Below are 13,265 nucleotides of genomic sequence, written 5' to 3'. Positions count from 1 at the left end.
TTTCTCTGGATCATGGCATTAGTACTTCAAAGAAAGTTTTAGAAAATTATTTTTATTGAAGACAGTTGGAAGCCTCAGACACGTCACGTATCGGTGTTGATTTTCTTCAGTCTTGATCCCTGCGTCCCCACCCTCCTCACTAGTGGCCTCACCACAGACTGGCCGGGAGCCATGTGACCTGGCTCTTCACAAGAGGCTGCGGAAGCCGAGGAAGGATCTGGATTCCCAGATTCTCTGATTCGTGGGCCTTTAGAGGTTGGTTCCCGGGCCGGGCTTTTCTGGACTTGACCTTGTGCCCTCCAGGCCGCCATGAGTTAGTGAGGTTGCCACAGGGAGCATCATGGGCACCAGCGAACAGATTTGAGCTCACAGGGCTGGTTGCCTTGGCACCATCTGCAGCACTAGGCCTGCCCCATGGGATGTGCCCACCCTTGGCTTTGGCTTTGCCAGGAAAACGGCGGGCAATTTTGGGGAATTAGAACCAATTTATTTAGTTTTTTTTTTTTAATTGGAATTCTACTGAATTATATTCCTGTGGCTGGAAATAGGGTGGTGGCCACTCAACATTGTGAATGTATTGAATGCCACTCAATTGTATGCTTAAAATGGCTAAAATGCCAGGTTTTATGTATATTTGAGCACAATTCAGAATGCTGACCTGAAGTTGAGATGAATGGGCTTGGATCACCAGCCCTGGCTCCCTTTAGCTGGTTAATCCAACGCTAAGTGAAGAGCTGGTGTCCTAGGTGGGATGGAGCAGGAGAGGCAGGGGGCAGTCATGACATCATGGCACTGTCCTCTCCTGGCCGAGGCGGCTACCCCTGGGGCACGGGGAGGCCTGGTCTCTCTGTCTGTAGTTGCTTTCTCAGCCAGCCTCAAGGCATGGGACACAGCTGTAAGCTCCGCAGGTGAGGGCCCTCCAGGCAGCCCCACTGACGTTGTCTTTAGGGTTGGAAGTTGTAAATGAAGTGAAGCCAGTAGGACACACATCAGAAAGTGGACCAAGCCACCCTTGTAGCAGAACAGTGTGTTCTGGAGCGCTGGGAGGGAGCGGGAGGGCCAAGGCAGCTGAGGTCAGGACTCCAGTGGCCACCACGAGGGTTGGCGCCAGAGGAGACAGGTTGCTGCCCCAGCTTGAGGCCCGGGCTCAGCCAACATCCCATCCTTAACCCACGTGCCTTCTCCCCCTTCCCTCAGGCTGGGGAGTCGGGCAGGGCTGGTGGGAGGCAGGCCTGGGGAGTTAAGGCGTCCCCAGATGGGGAGGACGGGCTGTCCTGGCCATGCAAGTGGAGGTGACAGGCTGTGTTTTCTCCTCAGAAACAGACTGAAGGGGAGCCGATGGCCGTGAAGGACTGGCCAGTCTTGGAGGCTGCCTGCCGCATGGAAGGGCCAGGCCCCACTCTCTGCTGCCACAGGCCATTGCCTCGCCCAGCCACCAGCCTGCGTGGGGCTCCCTGAGGCCTCCACGCAGCCCGAGCCCGTGCCACCTGGGCTGCCACCGCCCAGCCAGCGGGGAGAAGCATCGTCAGTTCTTCCGCCCACAATGTAGGACCTTTCCTTTGCCTTCCAGTGGATAAATAGTTCAGATTTCATATTCATAGACACAGAATCAAGTTTTTAACATATAAATCTGCCTATACACATTTAATAAAACATCAGATTGTAAACACTTTCATCACATAGAAACTTCGGTTAGCAAAGCAGTGGATGGTCTTGGCCATCATCTCTGGAAAGGCCCCGAGTCTGTTCTCTGGAGGCCACGGGGCCGTGTGTTCCCGCACTGTCCTTGCTGGGGTGGGGCTTACCACACGCTCAGAACCACACCTGCAACCTTTGGGGGCCCCCTTTTGCTCCTCAAGGAAGGCAGCACCTTCGGAGAGATCTCTGCTACCCTAAGCGGTGACCAGCAGCGTTTGATAGCAGGCTCGCTGTGGCCTAGGGGTAGTCAGTGCAGAACCTGCAGTTTAAAACACGGACCGGCTGTGTGATTAGTGTTTGATGCTCACCACTCTCTTAAGTTGTTACAGTAACTCTGCTTTTTCATGGCAGTTTGAATCATGGACCATAATCATCAATCAGATCAACTAAAGAAACAGTTGCTGTTAAGCTGAATGTACTGAGCTATGCGCCACTTTTTTTTTTTTTTTTTTTTTTTCCCCTTCAATCTAGGTGTGTTGAAAATGAGAGGAAAATGGACAAAACAGGGGTAGGGGCTGAGAGTGAAAGCGCCCAGCCAGAGCCGTGGCTCTGGCCACTGGGGCTTTCGCAGTCCCCAGCCACACTCACCTCAAAGCCACCTCTGGTTTGGGAAGGAAGACCCTTGCTGGCCTGGTTAGAGCGAGAGCTGGCAGGATTCGGGGACCTCTCGGAACTCAGAGCTGGGATGGTCTGCAGCACGAAGGCCTGCGTGCGGGGCTCCCAGCAGGACACGCGGGGGGTGTGCTGGATGGACACCGCTGGACTGGTCCTGTGAGGTTGTTTTCAAGTTGTGTATTTATCTCCCCAAGCTCGGAAACAAGATCTCTGTCTCCTCTGGCCTAACTCTCATATCCGTTTTTTTAACTGAGAAAAATCACAGGAAAAGGTGCCTTTGAAACACTGGGAAACTGGCTTACGAGCTGTGCTAGATGGTAAATCCCTGTCACCCCAAGACCGGCTGCTCTGAGAGCAGCTGCTCAAGAGTGGGGCTGACAAAGGATGCATCGCCTCCCAGAAACCACCTGCTTCCCAAGTGCCAGGGCCTCCGGGGCGTGTTCCTCCCAGGCCCAGGCTGGTGGGCTGCACAAGAGACCCCAGAGGAGGCAAGAAATCCCCAGGCGAGTGAGGCACGGTCCCTCTCCCCGCTCCCAGGAACTGCACTGGGCAGGGCGCCTGGCGGGCTTGGCTCTGAGCGCAGAGATGGTGGTCGCACCTCCTGCCTCCGGGAGAGGCTTTCTTGGGAAGCCAGAAGCCCTTGAATGGTTCCACATTGTTCTTCCAAAGTGTCTTCTGCTCACCCTGTTGTCCCAGCAAGGACCACCTCCTCTTTGTTTCAAACAGGTGACTTGTGAGTGCTTGGCAGTTTTGCAGCCTGCTTTTGTATCCTTTCCATTTTCAGTGGGAGGCTATTGAGCCCCAAGGCCTCTTCGGAGTTGCCAGGAGTGGCGGCAAGTGATTGCCTTCCCTGAGAGAACAGACACCTGGAATTTTTCCTGTAGTGATTGTGTACATGCAGACTGATCTACATATACGTCTACAGTGCAGACACTCGCTTGATACTTTCCTTGTGAAATGTGCCCCTGAGGTGCACACTCGAGGCCCTCAGTGGCACGTGGGTGTTGGGGAAAGTAGTCTGTGTTGAAGGGAAGCCTGGTCTGCCCGGCCCCGCAGGAAACCATCTCCGCCCCTGCCGGGTCACTCCCAGAGCCCTGCGTGCCCTCGCCGAGGGGCTGTGTCTTTAGAGAGGATGTTCCTGGTTATTTTATTTGTATTCACATTATTTACAACTCGAACAGCAAAGCAGAAAAAATAAATTGCATGGTGGACAAGTTCATGCAGGACATAGCGACTCAACCTTGGCCCCAGCTCATCCTAAGAAGGCGGAAAAGTCACAGTGCTGCCCATGGGCAGGCTTTCCTCACAGATGCCCTGCCTGAGAGCCAGGCCATCCCCCAGTGGCACGACTGTCCAGGTAAGGAGCCCGCAGGCTGGACGGACCCTCCTCCTTCCCGTGCTCTCGGACCCAAGCGAATAAGTGGGCTTTGGGCCTCATGCTTGAAGGAATCAGGTGATCACAGGAGATGGAGACAAATGGTTGGGTCATCAAGCAGGTGTCTAAAGGGACGTTGCAACACAGCCAAGTGGACACAGGGACGTACCCGCAGCGGCCAGAATCGGGGGCACCGGAGCGAGGTGGGGATGTGGGACGGCCACAGCCGGCCCTGTAGCCGGGCAGGTCGCCACGGGTCTGCAGCCCCCCCGAGGGTTAAGCGGTGATGTCGCCTTGGGCAGAGGGCAGGCTGTGGGCTGCGGAGTCGAGGAAGGGAGGGTGGTGGTCTCTCCCGAAGAAAAAGGCTTGTTTTATAAGGTGACTAATCTTCCCCCTTCTCTGTGTGCACTTGGACTCATCAGAGATGGTGAAATATGTCAGTGTTTCTTGTTGCCTGTGTCTTGTACATGTTTGGCTTATTATTATATTTTTTACATGGGTCGTAGATCCAGTTTTAGTCGGTGAGCCAGATCACCCTTCTGATAAAGGAAACCTGGGTTTATGACAATATACTTTGCATACTTCGATGACTTATTTTCATTCTTGACTGTTAAGGAGCTTTTTGACTTGGGAGATGGGCTCTTGTTTTCTAAAGTCTCGGGTTACTGAAGCGGAAAGCCTGGCTAGAGGACTCGTGGGCACCTTGGGGTGGGTGACCCTGTGCGACTTGAACTCCTTTCACAGCCAGGAGCCCAGCAGTTGTCTGGGTGGACCAAAGCCCCTTGAACCGAGGCCCTGCCTTGCTGTCTGGAAGCAAAAGTGGGAGGTGGGCAAGAGTGGGGAGGGCCCTTGCCAGCTCCCCCATGTACTCATGGCCCTGGGAGGCTGTCCCACCAGGAAGGTCCAGCGTGTTCTCCAGGCTGAAATGTGGCTGCTGCGGGCTTTATCCTGCTCAGCCGCCCTATGCCAGGCTGCCCGCCTCGGGGCTGGCATCAGCCTCTCGGTGCACATCCTCCCCCACAGCTCCCTGCTCGTGCCACCCTGTCTTGGGCCCTTTGCCTCTTGTCTTCCTGTCCTCCTCTTGGACCAAATTCCCTGGGTTAGAGCGGCTTTGTCCGTTCAAACATCACAGCCCAAGTGGATAAAGGCATTTCGCAGGAGAGAGGAACCAGCCAAGAAGAAAATCTTAAACAAACCAAACCTGGAGCTTGCGCTTTTCCTAAAGTTTTTTCTCTCCTTTTTCCTTGCTCGGACTCTCATCTGGGGCAGGTTATCAGTTTGACTCACCTTTTGTATTACTCTTGAAGTCTCCTGTATTCCATTGATGGGCAAGGCCAGATGTGTGTGGGAGGAGAAAGCCTTTAGTCTTCTAGACACGCGGAAGTGCCCTCGGCCAGCCCTCCCAGGCTGAAGCCAGCAGCTTGCCAGGGTCAGGAGAGCAGCGGGGCTCCGTCCTCCCCCTCCCCCTGGAGCCCCACCTCCACCCCAGGCCTTCCCCAGGAGCACAGGCCCGGCCAGCCTTCCTGCCCCGGCTTTGGGGGGCCGTCTCCACATGGCTGGGGGAGCACCTCCCCTCACAGAAGCTCCAACAGCTGAAAAGTGTGGAATGTGGATGGTGCCCTCCCTGAGTGAGGCTTGAGTCTGGGGTGCCCACCTTCCTGTTTTCCGTGGCCCGTGGATGAGTAGCAGAGCTATGTGACCTCTGGACATTGGGCTGGATGCTGGTTTGGGCCGAGTGAGTGGATGGTGGCAGCAGTGGTTTTGGTGTCGCTGGGCTTGCTGCCCAGCCTGGCTCCAGGTCTAGGTGGACCCCTCGGGCATTGGTATGTCCCCAGTGTCACACTGGGGATGGCGGCAGGTGGGTGGCCGGGCCTCGCTCGGGGGGAAGAGCACAGCCTGCTCTTTGGTCCTTTAGTCCTGAGCTCCATTCTGTGTCCTGCCTGTAAACCTGGCCCTCCTTCGAGGGGATGCCCGGTCCTACAAGAGATTGGTACCTGACAGCCTGGATCCAGCAGGACCAACCATCCTACTGCCCCGCATTGTGGAGCGGGGCAGAGACCCGGAGCCAGGGTGCACGAGGCAGGTGCTGCTTCCCCTGCAGACAAGGGTGGCCAAGCCCCTGCTGCCTCCATCCTCAAGTCTGTATGTGGTTTGCTGGGTGGTGAGGCGTCACGGCGAATGTGTAGTTACCGCTTTGCCCTTACAGGCCCCAGGCCTTCACAGCCCTCAGACCGGGGTCACCTTCCCTTGGGCTCGCGTCTGTCCTGCTGTCCACTCGGGGCAAGTGGGGAGCCAGGGACCTGAGAGGAGTCTGAGCATCTAGCTGCCATCACCAGGGCTTCTTCCTTCCAGAGCCTGGCTCTGCTGCACATGTGCAGGGGCCCTCCAGTGCGTTGATGGAAGGCGCTCCTTGGCTCCGGCTCTGACGTCTGTTCCTTTCCTTGGTAAGCGAGGATTCGAAGGCACCGGATGGGACTGGAGCGGGAACGTCTAGGGCAAGGGCTGCTCAGTGGCAGCGTGTAGAGAGCTCCAGGGACTTGGTTGTTCCGAGTCACCCCACAGTGAGGGCAGGCATCCCCCACATGGTGTCTCCTAGTCCTGTAATTTGTGTTCACTTGTCCCCGGATCCTGCCTGTCAGCTGTCATGTCCCGTGGTTTGCTGCGCCTGTGGCCAGGAGAGCTAGTGCCACCCTCAGTGGATGCAGCCTGGTTGGCAAGCTGCTGGGTGATGCCAGGTGACCTGGGGTGCAGGGAGAAGAGGTCGCCCCCAGGAGGTGGGTTCCCTCCCTGCTGCACCACTTTGTTGAGTGTGTCACGAGGGCTGGCTGCGCCGTGTGGCTGTTGAGAGAGCGCTACCCCCCGCCCCCAGTCTTCGTTGAAAGTGTCCTGAGCAGCCTTGGTGCTGTCGGGAGGTTTTGTCTGATGTGCTGGTTCCTGGTTTTCTGCCACCCATTCACGGTCTGGTCCTCAGCACAGACCCTTTGTTCCCCAGGGAGGGCGGCTGTGGCAGGGAGGCTGGGGAGGGTGAGAGCAGCTTGCTCGCGGGCGCCTCCATCCCCTGGAGACGCCAAAGCCATGGATCTTCTTGGTGCTAAGAGGCCACTGCCCTGTTTCTGTCTGTCCAGAGGGCTCTTCCTCCTTCCATGGCCGGTAACTGAGTGTGAGACCAAACAGAGGCACAGGCACCCTTTGACTGTCACCAGGCCTGGGTGGACGGGGACTTTTCACCTTGGGGAGATGTCGGTAATGAGAGGAGGGAGTTTGCCTCCGGCCCGAGGCTGTGCCGGGCGGGAGGAGTGGGCTGCCCTCTCCAGCTGGGTCTCCGTCTCCAGGCCTCACAAGGTCCCCTGTGGGGATGCTGCTATTTCTATGATGCAAATTGCACATTTCCTAGATTTTGTATCTATGGATTTGGATAAGGGAGGGGAACAGGGACAAACTGCTTGTACAATTTGAAATGGGCCGAAATGGTACTTTAAATCTTTTGATTGCTCCTAAATAAAAACGTAAATACATTTCTTATCTGCTGCCTTTATTTTGGGGGCGGGGGATCAGAAAAAAAGCTAAAGCACACCTCCTGATCTGTTCGGTGGGAATGCGTGACAACTTGGGAGGACGAGTGGGGAAGTCTCCCCCTGGGCAGTCCAGGAAGGTTCCATTCCCGGGTCACCGGAGTGCCTCCTCCAGAAAGAAGTGCACGTAGCGGAGATTATGCTGAACAGAGGGAAACTGAGTCATCCCTGGAGCCATCAGGCAGCTGGTAAGAGGACACTTTTTCCTGGGTGGGAAGTACCAATAAGCAGGGCTCGTCATTTGTTAAGGAGAGGTTGGCAAATATGCCTAAGGACCAGGATTAAAGCCCAACTTTTTTTTTTTTTTTTTTTTTTTTTTTTTGTCTTTTTGCCTTTTCTAGGGTCACTCCTACAGCATACGGAGGTTCTCAGGCTAGGGGTCAAATCCGAGCTGTTGCTGCCGGCCTACGCCAGAGCCACAGCAACATGGGATCTGAGCCGCATCTGTGACCTACACCACAGCTCATGGCAACGCCAGATCCTAACCCACTGAGCAAGGCCAGGGATCAAACCCGCAACCTCATGGTTCCTAGTTGGATTCATTAACCACTGAGCCACAGTGGGAACTCCCAAGCCCAGCTTCTAATATTCAGATGATTGAAATTCTGTTGGGTGATCGTGCTAGAAGAGCCCCTTGAAATAAAGCAAGTCCTTGGGAACCGGTCAACTGACCCTGTGGTGCTGCAGCCTCTGGCAGCAGCTTGCTTAGGTCCTAGCTGTGGGCGGAGTGGGCGGTAGTGGCCTCCAGACCTACTGAGGACTCTGGCTGAGACAGGACAGTTGAAAAGGGAAGGACGACTCATTCTGTTCCAAAGCTAGTTTGTGGGTGACCAGACACCACTTAAGAGTTGTTTCTCCCCCAGCAGAACTAACATGGTGAGATGATGAGCTCAAGTTGAAAGACCCGTGAGTTTCTAGCCCCAGGCCTGGCCTTGGGTGATGAGGTCCAGGAGGTGCCTGGTCCAGAGAGAGGCGTTGCCCTCACCGCTCAGGACCACAGGTCTTTGTTAAGGGCAGTGTCCTCAGCTGAGGTCAGAAACTGCTCCTGCCTTTTCCCCACAGGGTGGCCTGTGGAGTGGGGGTTCTGGACCTGAGACCTGTGCACACATGTCCCTGGATGAAGGTCAAGGCCTAGCCCTTTGAACTCGTCCTGGTGGGCCGGGCAGCAGGGGCAGTTCCTGTTGGTGGTGACAGAGGCCCTGCAAGGAGCCAGTCCCTCCCCTCGCCTCTGCCCCCCGGTACCACGGACCTCCTCCCTGTCCTGCCCTTTTGCTTCCTTCTGTCCAAATCAGCAGCTCTGGACCTGACCACGCATTCAGGTCACCTGGAGAGCTTTTGAAAAACTCTTGGAGTTCCCATCGTGGCTCAGTGGTTAATGAACCCGGTAGCATCCATGAGGACACGGATTCGATCCCTGACCTCGCTCAGTGGGTTAAGGATTTGGCATTGTGTGGTAGGCTGGCAGTTGCAGCTCCAATTCGTCCGATTTGACCCCTAGCCTGGGAACCTTCATATTCCGCGGGTGCGGCCCTAAAAAGACAAAAAAAAAAAAAAAAAAAAAAACCCAAAAAACAAAAAACAACACTCATAAGGCCCAGACCACCAACACCGTGTTCTTCAGAAGCTTCCCGGGTGACGCATGACCCAGTGGATGGGAGGTGGTGCCAGCCCAAGCCATCACACCGCGGGGACATGGACTGCGTGTGGTGAGGCAGGCCACTACCCACCAGGGGCCAGTTCATTTTGTCCCACGTGAGGGTCTTCCCCCGACCCCCACCTCCCCGCTGGGCTTCCTGGGTCATTCAGTTGTCAGGTCTGGAGGAATCTGAGGTGAAACTGTCCTGTGAACTTGCTCGAATTTGCTGTCATGTTTTTTACCAGGAAAAAAGGATCAGGATGCTTCCAGTGAAAGGCAAAGGCAGAGTCACAGGAGCACCCAGAGGAGGAATGTCCCAGGTCTGTGAGGCTGCCTTAGAGACAGCAGAGCCAGTTACAGGAGGGAATGTCCCGTTCAGGATGCACGTGATCAGCACCCACGGCGAGGAAGTCTCGCAACAGCAGATGGCCCACCCCACAGCCAGTGCAGAACCTCTTCCCTGGCCGACCGGGACTCTAGGAAGACGTGGGTCAGAAGAGCCTAGTTAACGCCACCCTTGGCACCCAGACCCCCCTCCTCCGGGTTGGACCACGAAGCTCTAGGAAGAAAGCCCCAGGACCAGCAAGAACCTGAGCAGTGGGGCTCCAGTTGATCGAATTCTGTGGTCCCACGTCTCCAAGTGGCTGGGGTTCAGGGGCCTACATGGACCAGGATGAGGCCAAATCCGAGAACTCAGGCAGTGGACGTCTTGGTCTGACTTTTCACACAGGAGAGGGATGCCTCTGACTGACAACTCTCTCAGCAATTCGAAATCTGTCTTGGGGTTGTCTCCAAAGACATCTTGGTCTCTCTAAAGCCAGTGACCATCCTTTTGACCTGCACTGTCACACCAGGGTGGTGTGACAGGGACCCTTTTAAGAACCGAGCATGCTTGTGTCCCTTCAATGGCAGATCGCAGGCTTCCTGGGCTGGCTTATTGTGCCTGTCCCCACTCATCCATCAGGCAGGCAATGGTTTGCCTGTACGGCATGATTTTTGATCCACGTCAGCAGAGACCACAACAAAATTAGCCACAGGCAACTAAGAGTGGCACCCAGAAACCTACATTTGAATGCTTCGAGTTTTAGTCTGTGTTTGGCTATGCCCGCAGCATGCGCAAGTTCCTGAGCTGGGGATCACAGCTGTGCCGTAGCAGCAACCCGAGCTGCTGCAGGGACACCAGGTCCTTAACCGACCACGCCACAAGAGAACTCCACCACTTGTTTTTTTAAGGAGAGGTTTCTGTGGAACTGGAAGGGACTCTGGTTCCTTCCTGCTCACCTTTAATCCCGGCTGGCCATGGCAACCTGGACTTGCTCACAGGCGGGCTGCCCCATCGGCAGACAAGCTGGAGGAGAGGGTGGCTCACGCCACTTCACAGCCTTGAGGAAGATCTGCTTGACCGGGAAGTTAACGGACACTCCCCACCCGCTTCTACTGCAGAACGACTCAGGCAAGCAACCCTTGTTAACGGGTTTCCCGATAGCACTTTCCCAAGCCTCCAAAAGAACGTATGGGTTCAAGGACACGAGGATGGTTTACTTGGCAATTAGGTCTTAGAAGGGCAGCAGAACTAGCAAGTGGCCCACGCTGAGCCCAGATGGGGGAAGAGACCTTGTGGGAGCTGCATGCTGGCTGTCCTGAGGCCCCTCCGTGCCCACGGCCCAGGCACCAGCCTCCGTCCTTGGAGGTGGGGCTGCCTGCCCGAGCCTCCCGGGTCTTTTCACCAGCTGGACAGAACCTGCCGTGCGCGCAGCAGCGTCCTGCAGCACCACGAGGCAAGCAACCAACTCCTGAAGCCCACTCCTGCCTGAGGGAAAGCACACCGAGTCCTCTCTGCCTTTGAGGAAACATGTCAGCAGCACCGGCTTTGCTCCTTCTCCCCCGCCCCGACTCTGCCCGATCCTGACAGCACTGGCGGTCCCAAATCAACCCGCCAGCGCCGGGCAGCTGCCAGTGCCGGGCAGCCACCGCCGCCCTCCTCTCAGGGTGCCCCTCCAACGGTGCGGAGCAGGAGGAGCAAAACCTCAGCACAGTACCGTGGGAAGGAAGATGGACTGCTGTCTTTGAAAAAGTCCCTTTCGGGAGGAAAGCTCGTCCAGTAAAATTTAAAATTTTTAATAACATTTAAATTATAAACCAAACGTTGGCAACCATATATAGACATGTTTGCTATGGACAGCTGACTGTGAGGTCATACTTTCAAACACAACTTGAGAATTAGTTTAAATAAATCAATGTCTTCTCAGAAATTGTATAATTTCTGTCGGTTTACAATCCATGATATGGAAAATTTCATGTTAAATAATTTACCAGCTACCCTAAAAGTAAGCTATAGAAAACTGAATCACTATTAGGATTGAGTAATAACAAGGCTTTAACGGCTCAGTGGTTCTTCTGAAGAGTATATATAAATCTTGAAAAGGTAACACTGTTAGTTGAGCTGTAAAATCCATAAAAATAACAGTTCTGCCACAGTGCACAGAGAAGTTTGTTCATTTTGTTTCCCCAATCCCCCCACCAAGCAGCTTTCAGGTCAGAAGTGGAAGACATAGAAAATCATACATCCTACATGAAGGAATGAAGACAGTGAGAAACAGAGTGTGTGCAAAAAAGAAACTTTACAATTCCACACTGCAACGTCACGTATGTCTACGAACAGGACTGGACTGCTTCCACGAATACTGGAGATCCCCTCGGCCTCCTCGTGCAGTGTCGTCTGGCAGGCTCAGAGCCAAGGTCGTGGCTTTCGCTGCAACAGGGAACGAGGTCTTCGGTCTGAGCCGGGGTGGCAGCGGGGCTGCGGAGGGCGCCTTGCTGAGGGAGGACACGATGCTCGTGTGCAGGGGTTTCCTGAACGCACGGGGACAGTCCCCACTTGACCTCTGCCTCGATGACTGGCTTTTCCACTCCGGCCATGCCGGTGCCCATCATCCTGACCACGGTCTGGAGCTGTCATCTTGCTGCGGGTCTCGCTGCTGACATGGAAGGAGGCACCGCCCAGTTTTCAGCCCTGGGGCCCTCACACTCCCATGGCCCTGGGACACGCTGTCGCTGTCCTGGCTCCAAGCGGCAGCCCGGGGCTCGGCTTCCTCTGCTGGCCCCTCTCGGGGCAACCCAACGGCCCAGGACTGCCCAATACCACTATTTTTAACACGAGTCCCTGCGTGTGCCAGGCTGGGTAGTGCTCCTGACTGGGCGGCGTGCCCTTGTGCTGTGTCCTCCTCTCCAGGCAGGCCCTGTGCTCCTCCGCCCTGGCCCCAGGACCAGACTAAGGGGACATCTAGGCTCCCTCCCTGCCTGGCTGTCAGTTTAAAGCTACAGACTGTGTAAACTTTTGTTTCCCTCGCCCAGCAAGGCTGCTCCCCCTCCTCTCCTCTCAGGAATGTCAGCGGTCCTCAGAGCCGCCTGTGCCGCTGGCTGAGGCCACCTCTCTCCCCCAGGAGCTGCGGCTGTGGTCCTGGCCCCACAGATGGACGGCTCCATCTCCGGAAGTCAGGGCCGTGTGTGCTTAAATGCGAGACACAGTACGTTTCTGCCTTCCCCGGAGCTGGGGCATGGAGGCCCAAAACAGGAATACATCTCATTAATGGCATGGTTTTCGTCTAGCGTTCACTGCTGGGACCCAGCCTCCAGGCGGCGGGGCCAGGAGGGCGGCCACGGCAGGCCGCTTCCCAAGAACCCAGTTCACGGCACTCTGCGGGGTGCTCGGCCCCGGCTGCTCTCTGCGAGGCTGGGGCACAGCTAGAGGCGGTTGTCTCCATTGACCCGAGTCCTTCGTGGGGCCCTGGATGGAAAGGAAGACTGTCCTTAGCGGCAGCAGCGGGCCCTGCGGCCAGCTGGGGGAGCCCCCGGACAGACGAAAGGGAGGTGCCGCCAGAGGGGGTCCAGACACTCCTTCCCGCCTCTCGGGCCCCTGCGTGCTCCAAGCCGGGCACTGGCCTCTCCACCCGCTCCTCACCTTCGCTCCCGACTGTCAAAATGGTCTGCGAGATGCTCCTGGGAGATGCGGAAGTCCTCAAACGGCTGCTGGTAGCGGGCTTCGAAGGAGCCCTCCCGGGCCCGGCCGTGTGCCGGCTGGCCAGAGATGTCGTAGCCCCGCTCCCGCAGGGACGTCCCCCCAAAGGGACTGAGGTCGCTGTTCTCCTGCTTCAACAGGGGCAGATGCACAGGGGTCGGCAGCTGCCCGGCCCCCGGAGCCCTGGGCCCGGCGCTCGCCCCGCCCGGCCAGTTACCTTGACGGGGAAAATGTCGAGCTTGATGAGCAGGGAGGCCAACTCCAGGTCCTCGCTGTAGTTGTTCTTCAAAGGCACCGCTCTGTATCCTGGGAGGAGGCCTGGCCCTCAGACCACGGGGAAGGCGGGCGAGG

At 56.3% G+C, this 13,265-nt stretch overlaps 2 protein-coding genes across 14 annotated transcripts in view; one reads left to right on the top strand and one right to left on the bottom strand.

Annotated features, from left to right (window-relative positions):
• The window catches only part of ZHX3 (zinc fingers and homeoboxes 3), a 114,740-nt gene extending 107,533 nt beyond the window's left edge, over positions 1-7,207 (top strand). For 3 of the 7 annotated variants that reach the window (XM_021077233.1, XM_021077232.1, XM_021077230.1), the window contains one exon: positions 1,318-7,206. In XM_021077233.1, coding sequence (XP_020932892.1) covers positions 1,318-1,328 — 11 coding nt within the window. In that variant the 3' untranslated portion in view covers positions 1,329-7,206. 7 annotated transcript variants of the gene reach the window in all.
• Positions 10,999-13,265, bottom strand: part of PLCG1 (phospholipase C gamma 1) — a 34,551-nt gene continuing 32,284 nt past the window's right edge. For 5 of the 7 annotated variants that reach the window (XM_021078388.1, XM_021078392.1, XM_021078391.1 and 2 more), the window contains 3 exons: positions 13,132-13,220; positions 12,858-13,045; positions 10,999-12,683 (listed from right to left, as the gene is read on the bottom strand). In XM_021078388.1, coding sequence (XP_020934047.1) covers positions 12,641-12,683; positions 12,858-13,045; positions 13,132-13,220 — 320 coding nt within the window. In that variant the 3' untranslated portion in view covers positions 10,999-12,640. The remainder of the gene's footprint in view (positions 12,684-12,857; positions 13,046-13,131; positions 13,221-13,265) is intronic. The other 2 variants (XM_021078389.1, XM_021078393.1) reach the window with 1 other exon arrangement.

Source organism: Sus scrofa, chromosome 17 (assembly GCF_000003025.6).
Source record: "Sus scrofa isolate TJ Tabasco breed Duroc chromosome 17, Sscrofa11.1, whole genome shotgun sequence".
NCBI lineage: Eukaryota > Metazoa > Chordata > Mammalia > Artiodactyla > Suidae > Sus > Sus scrofa.
The sequence above is the reverse complement of the archived record's forward strand: the minus strand, read 5'-3'. Positions and strand labels throughout refer to the sequence as shown.